At 42.3% G+C, this 10,897-nt stretch overlaps 1 protein-coding gene and 1 long non-coding RNA gene across 2 annotated transcripts in view; one reads left to right on the forward strand and one right to left on the reverse strand.

Moving 5' to 3' along the window:
- The window catches only part of LOC144307845 (uncharacterized), an 83,498-nt gene extending 75,402 nt beyond the window's left edge, over positions 1-8,096 (forward strand). Inside the window, exon 4 of the long non-coding RNA XR_013374539.1 lies at positions 7,577-8,096. This is a non-coding gene — a long non-coding RNA (uncharacterized LOC144307845). The remainder of the gene's footprint in view (positions 1-7,576) is intronic.
- A 414-nt stretch (positions 8,097-8,510) lies between these two features.
- LOC144307846 (melanoma-associated antigen B10) lies at positions 8,511-10,539 on the reverse strand. Its single transcript, XM_077887890.1, has 2 exons — positions 10,400-10,539; positions 8,511-9,712 (listed from the first exon to the last, which is right to left on the reverse strand). The coding sequence occupies exon 2, from the start codon at positions 9,658-9,660 to the stop codon at positions 8,524-8,526; it is 1,137 nt and encodes a 378-aa protein (XP_077744016.1). The 5' UTR covers positions 9,661-9,712; positions 10,400-10,539; the 3' UTR covers positions 8,511-8,523.
- Positions 10,540-10,897: the final 358 nt, after the last annotated feature.

Genomic DNA, 10,897 nt, shown 5'->3' on the forward strand with positions numbered 1-10,897 from the left:
GACTGAATGAATAAATAAATCTGAGATAATAGACAAATTGCATGTATAGAATAATTCCAAATAATTTATGTAGCTACTCTACCCTCAAGGAGATGGAGCACAACTACCCATTCCTTAAGTGTAGGCTGAGCACTGAGACTTTTTTCCAAAGAGTACTGTAATGCAAGGAGGGAGAAAGAGTAACTTTAGAGTAGAGAAACTTGGCAAATTCTACCTGAGTAGCTGATCAAGGTGATAATCATCAGTTAAGTCATGTTTATGGAATGGGCCCTTGATAGAATGTAATGAAAATAGCACCTTACTCCTGAGGCCTTCCTTCCAAGAACCCATAGTGCCAGACTAATAGTGAGAAAAACATCAAACACATCCCACTTGAGGGACAGTACAAAATACCTTCCCAGAACTGTCAAGGTCATAAAAAAAAATAAGGAAAATGACAATCTGTCACCACCTAAAGGAGCCTAGGAAAAATGATGACTAAATGCAATATGATATCATGGATAGGATCTTGGTCCAGAAAAAAAAAAATTAGGGAAAAAAATAAAGGAAATCTGAATCAAGTATGGACTCCAGTTAATAATAATATGTAGATACTGGTTCATTAGTTGTGACAAATATATTAATGTAAGATATTAACAATAGAGGAGAATGAGTGCCAGGCATAAGGGAACTCTGTACTACCTGCAACTTTTCTGTAAATATAAAACTACTTTTAATTTATAAGTTTGCTTAAAAATAAATGATTTTTCCCTTTTTTAATTTTTTTATTGGAGTTCAATTTGCCAACATATAGCATAACACCCAGTGCTCATCCCATCAAGTGCCCCCTTCAGTGCCCATCACTCAGTCACCCCCACCCCCCGCCCACCTCCCTTTCCACCACCGCTTGTTCGTTTCCCAGAGTTAGGAGTCTCTCATGTTCTGTCTTCCTCTCTGATATTTCCCACTCATTTTCTCTCCTTTCCCCTTTATTCCCTTTCACTATTTTTAAAAATAAATGATTTTAAATAAACAGGAACACTTCAGCTTGTGGTACACTTACCAAGTGTTGACCAATGTCCAATTCTCCCATTCAGCCAACCTTCCTGGGGCCTACCTGTACTGACAGCAGAGGGGTGCTCTGTGGAGATTCATCTGTTCTGCTGTGGGTTATTTCTTTAGATTTCACTCAGAGTTCCTGCCTTTACTTCTGTTAGGGCTTGGGCCTCTTCCCTCTGCTTGCCCGAGGTCAATACCATGGTCTAAAACTCTCAGCAGACAGAAATCCACAGGGAGAATTTAGAGGTGCTAAATCAGGTGGTCCCTGCCTGGGTCTACCAGGGCTGAAAACAGAGTTGGTACTCTGTGGGATACCCTTCAATCTGTGGTGGGTGTCCCCTCAAACATCACTCAGGGTCTTTACCTTACCTCCTGGCAGGGCCAGGGCTCCTCTTCCATCTGCTGACCTGACTCCCCTGCACTCATAACAAAGCCTTCACTACTCTGAGACACCAGAGGCAGAGGTAAAGGGAAGCAAATTTCTGAGAACCCTGCATAGGGTCTGCCAGGGCTGACAGCAGGGTTGGGGTTCTAAGCTGGTCCCTCTGTTTTATAGGAGAAAATATCCTCAGTCCTCACTGAGATTTCTAAACTTGATTCCTAGACAGAACTGGGACTCCCCCTTCTGCTGAGCCAAGTTGCTAGCCTTAGATCAAAGCCAAATCCTTACCCTACCCTATGATTCCACCCTTAACCCCAATCTCAAGAGGATGCAGTAAAGCAGTGCCTGTGCTTAACAACTATAACTGGTGCTCCCAAGGCAGGCAGCAGGGGCAAGGCTCTGTGTGAGGCAGTCTGTTCTCTGGTGGGCATTTCCTACAGATTTTCCTCCTGCTCTTCCCCTTTACTTCTCTTCAGGCCTGGGATCCTTCTCTCTGCTGCCTGAGATTGACACTCTGGTCCAATAACATCACCTTTCATTGAAAGGGAACAATATTTACTACAGATCTTGTGAAAATATTGAGAATCTTTTATACAAAATCTTTTAATTCTATCAAGCCAGAGTTATTATCATAATGAGCACTTTAAACACTACATATCACCATCAACTCCATTTAACAAGGAACCACACTATTTGCAATGAGTCTCTCCATCCATTCTGTAAAAATGGTTATATACCTGGAGTCAGCCCTCCACCCCAGAAAGTATATGGTGGCAACATACATCAGCAAAAAGAGCCATAGGACATTCCTGCTATGCAGGAAACAAGGCAGGGCAGTCTAAGTTGGGTTAACATCTAGATCATTTTTTTATGATCTAGCCTCAACTTCAGTACTGGAAGGGTGCTATATGCAGAAGAAATAGCCTTCTCCATCAGGCCTCAAGACAGCTCTTAGCCCTGGTACACTGGAAAGAACGTATGGAACCGTGAAAGTAGTGAAGAAATATAGGCTTCACGAAATTCATTAATATCACTGGGTGATGCATGGGAGCTAGCTGTTTGCTGTCTGACAATGGGCAGGGGATATTCTAAGTCAGGGAGGGGTATCAAGTATGCCTCTGGTTCTTTAATCGAGAAGATCTGTCCACTCAGATTGCTGTACAACTTTAGGCTGGTAATAATGATTCATAGACATTCCAAGCTTTTTCCCAGAACTTGTCCAGGACCCTCCAAGATTCCACATGCTCTCTCCTTCTGGTCCTCTATCCATTATATGGAGAGCTCTAAATTCACAACTCAGACTGCCAGCCTTCCTTGGGGTATCTGGGTTTCATTTAGTATGTGATCTTTCTCATGAGCTCTAGAGATTTATTTACCCTCCAGATCTCCTGATATTCTTCACTAGCTGACAGCATCCTGTCTAGACTATTACCTGAGACCTAGTAATTCTGACCAAATCCTTATTTCTTATACTAAATGGAAAAAATCTATTGACATAGCATTTTAAAATACCCACAGTTACCCCAGTAATCAAGATAGCTTGCAAAAATTCATTCTTGCTGTGGATGAGGAATTAATTAATAAAGAATTATTTTTGAACAACATAATTAGAAAACATGTAAATTCCAAATAAGATAACAGTGAGAATATATTTTGACACAAAAGATTGATCAGCATATAAAATTGATCAATTAAAATGCCTGTGAGAGTTTAGGATATTTACATACATGTGAGAACATAAATTGGTACAGCATTGTTGAAACAGAATATTAGCAATACTCATAAAGCTTAGCATTCATCACACTACTTAACTTTAACCCAATGTTCAATTCTATGTCTTTTCTATAAGAAAATATCCATATTTGCCCAAAAATTTGTATTTAATAATGTTAATAATACTTCTGTTAGTTATAATAACAAAGGGAAAACAACTCACGTATCCAACAAGAGGAGACTGATTAAATTAATTATGGCACATCTGCACTTTAGAATTTTTGGAAGTAGTTGAGAGTTAAGTGGATCGATATGTGCTCTCACAGAAAGATCCTGCATTCATTTTATTAGGGAGAAGGGCAAGAGGCAAAACAATATGTACAACATTATCCAAGTATATTTAAAAAACCTTCAAATTGTATTTTTCTAGTACATCCATGTAAGAAAAAGCCCAGACTATATTTTAAAATAATATATACAACATTTTTAAATTGTGGTTACTTCTAAGGAGTGCTGAATTTTGGAGGATGAAATATGGAATGAAATTTTTTTATTTATCCATATTTTTTGAATTTCTTTAGCATCAGGAATATGTGCACTATTATTTTTGTAATTAGTATATTTAAGAAAGGCTAACAATAGAAAAAGTAGATGTGTGTTATTCAGATGAAGTAATTGCTGCCTAATGTAATGGAAGAAACCAGAAATTTCAATGACTTAGCACTACAAAAGTTTATTTCTCATGCACATAAAATCTGACAGGGGTAGGCAATGTCTCTGCTGTCAAGTGATCCCAGATCTGGGCTGCTACTATCATATGATTCCACATCTCAACACAGGCTCTGTGTGTTTGCTGGTCATTGAACAGAAAGCATAGCAGTGGCGTACTGACTTTCAAACACCTTGGTCTGCAGATGACATTGTTTCTGTTCATATGTCAGTGGCGAGGGTAGGCACAAAACCTTTTCTGATACAAGTGCATTTGCCAATATCGTATGTCCCATGCACCCAGGAAGGAGAGCAAAACGCGATGTGGAAGAGCACTTAGAGTCTCTCTATAAAACAGATAAGCAGTAGGTCATCAGTAGAGTGCAACACTTAGAATTTATATGACAAAAGCCCTCTGTCCTTGAAGAAGTTTCTGAGAAGGCCAAACTGCCTTGCAACACTTCAAATCTTTCTAAGAGCCTACTGTGTGACAGGTGTTCAAATACAGGATCACGCTATTTATCTAAAGGACACTGGAAATCTCAGCAGGGAGGCATCATCCTTCTTCACTCTATAGCACCTTCCTATACTGACTGACCGTTTCAATAACCTCCATAGTCTCAATAGACTGAGAATTTTCTTCTTCCTTTTGCTGCATAGCTAAAAACCACAGCTTTTTGAGTTTCTGATGCATACCACTTGACGATGAACATGACTGAACACTTGTACAGGTGTCTTTGGGCACACTGAAAACCAGGAGTTTTCCCTGCAGCAGATACAGACAAGAGTCAGGAAAATGATAGCCAGCTAGTTTTTCTTTTCTTATCAAAGCTGGCAGGTCTGGCAGGGAGGCATTTTCTACCTTGGTGGTAGACTGAATAATTGCTCCACAAAGATACCTGTAGCCTTATCCCTGAAACCTGTGAATTTGTTATGCTACACTTTGCAGAGGTACTAAGGTTATGAAAATGACTAATAAAAAAGGGGTGAGAAGGATGCAGTGTTTTATTGCTGATTCAAAGTAGATGGGCTCAGGACTGGAGAGGGGCCTGGAGAAACTAATGTCAGCTCCAGCTGACAGTCAGCAAAAAAACATGGCCTCAATAGTATTACCACAAAGAACTGGACGTGCCAACAACCTGGATGATCTTGGAAAGAGATACTTCCCAGAACTCATGATGAGAGACCTGCCAGCTGAATGCTTGACGTGAGTCTTGTGAAACCCAGAAGAGAGAATTCAACAGAAGCAACTTGGATTTCTCACGTACGGACATGTGAGATAATAAATGTGTGTTGTTGTAATCTGCTAAATGTGTGGTAATTTGTTATGGTGGTTATGGAATAAGTACAATCTCTTGGAAGGACTATAAGGTCTGTTAGAATTCAGCCTGTGCTTATGGTTGCTACACAGTGATTTCCTGGCCTTCCTCACCTACCATGTAGGAGGGAGGCTTTGGTTCTTCACTTAGTTAAGCTCACTCATCAGTTTAAGGATTCAGTGGCCAGTCTCAGATAAGTCACCAGATTTCTCATGCACTTTCTAAAATCTCCTCTCTAATTTCAGGGCTGTCTTTCAAGAATCAGTAGATCCTATGCCAAATAAGATTTTGCTCAGAAGCCAATTTGGAAAAATACTTTGAGAGGTGATAGCATTGCCCAGATCAGATGAGCAAACATCTAAACGTCACTGCCAAAGTAGACAATCACATAGAACAGATTGTTGTTACCAAGGGGTTCCGTGGTCAGGGATGGGACAGACAGGAGGCATTTGCAGTGTATCAGAATGCTCTAAGTTAGGGTAAAGAAAAGTGATTCTGGGCTTTTTTTCCACTGGGAGCAGAGTGCAGTCTTATCAAAGGAAGCAGGGGAGAACTGCACTGCAGGTCAGGATCCAGATTTGGACACCAGGACACACTGGGGAAAACGCAGGGCAATAGTGAAGTAACTGGGAAAGTGCCCTGTCTGGTCCCATGTACTAGCACTGGGCAGAGTCAGCTTTCAAAGAACCTTGTGGGGGTGCCTGGGTGGCTCAGTTGGTTAAGTATCCAACTCTTGATTTCTGCTCAGGTCATAATCTCAGGGTTGTGAGATGGAGCCCTGCATCAGGCTCCATGCTGGAGTTGAAGCTGCTTAAGTCTCTCTCTCTCTTTCCTTCTTTCCCTCTCTAAAACAAACAAACAAACAACAACAACAACAACAAAACAAAAAACCCAAAAACAACAAAAAATAAACTATGGTTAGGGGCAGGTGTACTTCAGGCAAATGCAACCCATAGAGTGTCCCCACCTGATGTTTAATTCTCATTTTGCCTTAATAATACACCTGAATTTAGTGAATTGGCTTCAGCTTCCTTCTTTTTACTTCCTGAGAGACATTGAGGAGAAGTGAGCAGAGAAATGAATTAAGAGATACGAAATCAGCCTCAGGCAGGGAGGAGTGGAACAGTGTGTGTTCTAGACTAATTCAGACCAGGGCTCTAGTCCCAGCACTGTCACTTACAAGCCAGGTGAACTCATGAAAATTGCAGTTATGTAAAGCCTCAGGTTTTTTTTTTTAAGATTTATATATTTATTCATTCAGAGAGAGGGAAGAGAGAGGCAGAGACACAGGCAGAGGGAGAAGCAGGCTCCATGCAGGGAGCCCGATGCGGGACTCGATCCTGGGTCTCCAGGATCACACCCCAGGCTGCAGGCGGCGCTAAACCGCTGCACCACCGGGGCTGCCCCCTCAGGTTCTTTATGTATGAAGTGGGTTTGATAAGTAGTCCTCTTGTTCTTGGCTTACATATATCTTATACATACAAATGGTAAAATATCTGACTTAAGGAAGACACTGGCACACTTTCTGGCATGTATTAGATTTGTATAAATGCCAGTTATTACCACTACTATTATTTTCACCCTAAAACCTACTATCCTCCATATATATATATATATATATATATATATATATATATATATATATATATTTTAGTCCAGGGAATGCCAGTGAATTTATAACCCTCTAGGACCTGGTGCAAGAAATCAGCCAATATGATGCTCAGCAAGTTAAACTAAGTTACTTGCTATTTAACTTTTTTGAAGATATGTTATTTATTATGGGTGTGGGGAATCTTCCTCACTTTGATGCTCAGAACTCCTGAAATTTGTTTTAAAGTCTATTTCTGGGATCCCTGGGTGGCTCAGAAGTTTGGCGCCTGTCTTCGGCCCAGGGCATGATCCTGGAGACCCGGGATCGAGTCCCACGTCGGGCTCCCTGCATGGAGCCTGCTTCTCCCTCTGCCTGTGTCTCTGCCTCTCTCTGTGTGTCTCTCATGAATAAGTAAATAAAATCTTTTTTAAAAAATAAAGTCTATTTCTATCTCTGCCTTCCACCTGCCCTTCCATCTAAAACACTTTTATTTGCAATTATTTCACCTCCATCACAAATATAGTAGCTTAGATTTTACCAAATTACATTCCAGATAACCTAATTAAAATGCCTTTTTAATGGATGGACTATGCCTCTCTCATCCCAGGGCAAAGATCACCAGCACAGTAACCTATGAGCATCTTACTTCCTGCGAGTATCACAGCCACTCTTTCAGTATGACGTGCACACATCGCATATTTTGTGTATAGTATTTTTCTGTGCTAGGACAAAAGCACAGGACCTCTTCTATTTCCTGCCCCAGGTGATGATTTCTCTTTGGTTTATCTATGATCTTTAAGTACTAAAAACACTTTTCTATTTCAGGCTTCTCCATCTGAGACACATCATCTGAGGTTTTGGCCCCTACTCACCACTCAAACAAACTCATCTGACCCACCATGCAGCTTAATTAAAATTACCTCACCCTGAAGGACTTGCAGTTTCCCAAGGTCTCAAACCCCCTTGCCACAGGGCCTTTACACCTGACAGCTCACACCTAAAACCTCTCTATGTGCTCATGCCACCTTTTGATTTGTCCTTGTCATAGAGTGTATCTTACAATATTCCTTACATTGTAGCTTCTCTCTAAGACTTTAAAATTCTATGAGCAGGGGTATTTCTTGTTCCTCTTAGCCTTCCCAGTACTAGCATAGAGCTTTGCAGAGAGTCGATGCTCAATTATTGTTGGAGAAAAAAAAATGAGCCACTGAGAAACAGGTAGAATTTATTATAATATAATTATTTCCCCTACATTCTTGAATAAACTAAGTATATCCAGGTGTGTGTATTATGATATATATATCATATATATGTGTCAAAACACACTAAAAGTGATCAATGAAACCAAGAGTCTATCATCTTTTTTTTTAAGAGTCTATCATCTTTTATCTATTTCTCCATTTCTTGATCCCAATTCTTACACTACTGAGTTTTTTCATACTTCCAAGGAAGTGCCTCATCTACTGTCATGTTATCTTGTTCCAAATTACTTAGTAATACTTAATAAAGTTTTCCAATTTTACAAAACAATAAAACTCTTACTTTTAAGTCTCATTCACAGAAATAAATGAGCAATATCATTCATAAATTTGGGTTATGAAGCTACTTAAATCTTCTATTAAGAGTAACAATATTTAAAAACATTATCCAGGTTACCACATAGAACGGAAACACAAATATCATTATATAGTGTGTTTTCTCTAGCCCCACCCTGGTCTTCGACTCCTTAAAATATAGACTTCTCTTTTTAACAACAAAGTAAAAAGTTGGGCTCAGACTTTATTAGGGGTGGGAGGAATTGTCTGCATGGCCTTGGAGCGCACACTGGCTATGGCCCTGGAATGCACATTGGTCATGGCCCTGGAGTGCTCATTGGTTATGCCCTTAGAATGTGCACTGGTCATGGCCCTGGCACGTGCACTGGCCATGGCTGCAGTGTGAGCCCTGGCTGCAGCTCTAGCTTGTGCTCTTTCTTCCTCATCTTGCAAAGCTTCTTCATACCAGGCTGGGAAGGCACTAGGGACGGTATAATGAACCTTGGCTAAAAACTCCAGGACTTTCATCTTGCTGGTTTCGGCATAGGCTCTGGGGCCCCACAGGAACTCATAGCGTGGAGGATCACTGTTGGCCACCTGCCTGTACTCCAGGTACTCTTCTTTCACCAAATCCTCGGTGATGAGCTTCCTGGGCTCCCCAAAAATGAAGTGCTCCATCCCCGCATATAACCCAATCACATTCAATACTTGCCAGACTTGCTCCTCAGCGGCACAGTTGCCCTTTGTGAAGATCACACCCAGAATAGTCATCAACAGGCCAGTCTTGGGAACCCCTTCATCATCACTCAGCATTGCATCATAACTTAGTTCCAATTTGTTCACAAGGACATAGATGTGCCGGTTGGGATCCACTTCCTTCAAGTCAAGGCCAAAAACCAGCTCCAAGTGCTCAGAGGCTCTCTTGAGGATCTCATGAAAGTGATTCCTATACATTTGAATTACATTTCTCAGCATTCCTGCCTTACTAATGAGCTCTTTCATTTGATACTTGTACAGCAGGTAATGCACCAATTTAACTACCTTCTCATCTAGCGGGCCTCTGGGGAACGGCTCAGCGGTGGGCTGAGCCTGGGAGGATCTTGGTCTTTCCTCCACTTGGTTGTCAGCACTTTCATTTGATCTTGTGTGTGAAACAGATGCAGCAGTAGTGCTGGTGGATATGGCTCCCTGAGGACCCTGGGAAACGCTATATGACCCAGCAGCAGGTGAACTCTTGAAACAAAGAGAGGAAGGGGAGTGGAAAACTTCTCCCACTGCTGCAGTGGCCTGAGCACCCACCAGATCCTGCAGCTCTTCTCGAGCCTGGCGGCGCTTCTTACAGGCACGGAGCTTACTCTTCTGACCCCGCGGCATGGTGACTTTTGACAAGGGCAGCAGGCAGATGGGCAGACAGATGACTCAGTAACTTGAAAGAGAGAGGAGAAGACCATTTGGCCACTTTAGCAGAGAAATACAACTTTGGCTTTACTGACGGCCAACTCTCCAGATTTCCTTGAGGACACTGCTCTAGGAACCCACAAGGCTCCTATTCTCTGATTGCGTCTGCCCTAAGGATCCTGTGGAAGTAACTAGGGTGTGCCTTAGCTCCTGCCTACAGATCCACCTGGGGCTCACTGCGCTTAGAGCAGTTGCTCGGAGTCAGGGGAGCATTTCAGTTCACATTAAGGATCATCACTTTTGGCAGGACCCAAAGTCCCTATTCTCTACTTTTCTGATGCTGACCCCTCATTTCAAAGCCCTCATCACTCTGAAACCTCAGAGGAGGAACTGAGGGGAACTTCATCTTACCACACCTGTCCAGGAACGCACAGGGAAGAAAGTATAGGCAGAGCTCTGTGTGACCCTTTCCATTCTAGGGTAATTAGAGGTCTCAGTCCTCCCTCAGGGCTCTCACTTTCAGTTTTGATAGGGCTGGGGACTGTTCCCTCTGCTGACCTAAGACCCTCAGAGCAAAGCCCCAAAATCCATGAAAGTCCTGAGGCCTCAGTCTAACATATCTGCTCCAGGTACCCTCGAGGCATGGATAGGATTCTCTGGGACCTTCACTGTTATGAAGTGGGTGATCTCCTCAGTCCCCACTCAGGATCCTTACATTGACTACTGGAAAACTCTGGGTTCCATCCTTTTAATGACAATGAGGCTGCTGTCTCAGACAAGACTTCATCTTCCTGTGACTTCCCTGAAGATAATGTGAGGGACTGCCTCAGCCACACATCCTTACCCAATGCCTCCCAGGGCTGACAACAGTGGGGGGCCTTTGTGAGGCACCCTTTGTTGGGAGTGAATGTTTCCCTGAGACCTCATTCAGTGTCCTCACTATATGGTGGCAAGGCCTGGGAGCCCCTCTGTCCCCTAACAACCATCCTCCTCCCATTGTCAAGTATTCACTGCCCCTGAGACATCAGATACAGAAGTCAGGATGCCTTACATTAATCCAATTTAACCTGCAGCCTCTGAGACAGAAAGTATGGGCGGGGCACTGCAAGGCCCCCTATGTGCTGGAGTAGGGTGCCGTCAGACATCACTCAAGAGTTCTCACCTTTACTCCCTTTGCTGCCTACAACCAGTCCCTCTGCTGGTATGAAGTTAA

This window comes from Canis aureus, chromosome X (assembly GCF_053574225.1).
Source record: "Canis aureus isolate CA01 chromosome X, VMU_Caureus_v.1.0, whole genome shotgun sequence".
Taxonomy (NCBI): Eukaryota; Metazoa; Chordata; class Mammalia; order Carnivora; family Canidae; genus Canis; species Canis aureus.

Excerpts from the sequence above, each read along its gene's own strand:
- LOC144307846 (XM_077887890.1), bottom strand. The coding sequence starts at position 9,660 with ATGCCGCGGGGTCAGAAGAGTAAGCTCCGTGCCTGTAAGAAGCGCCGC.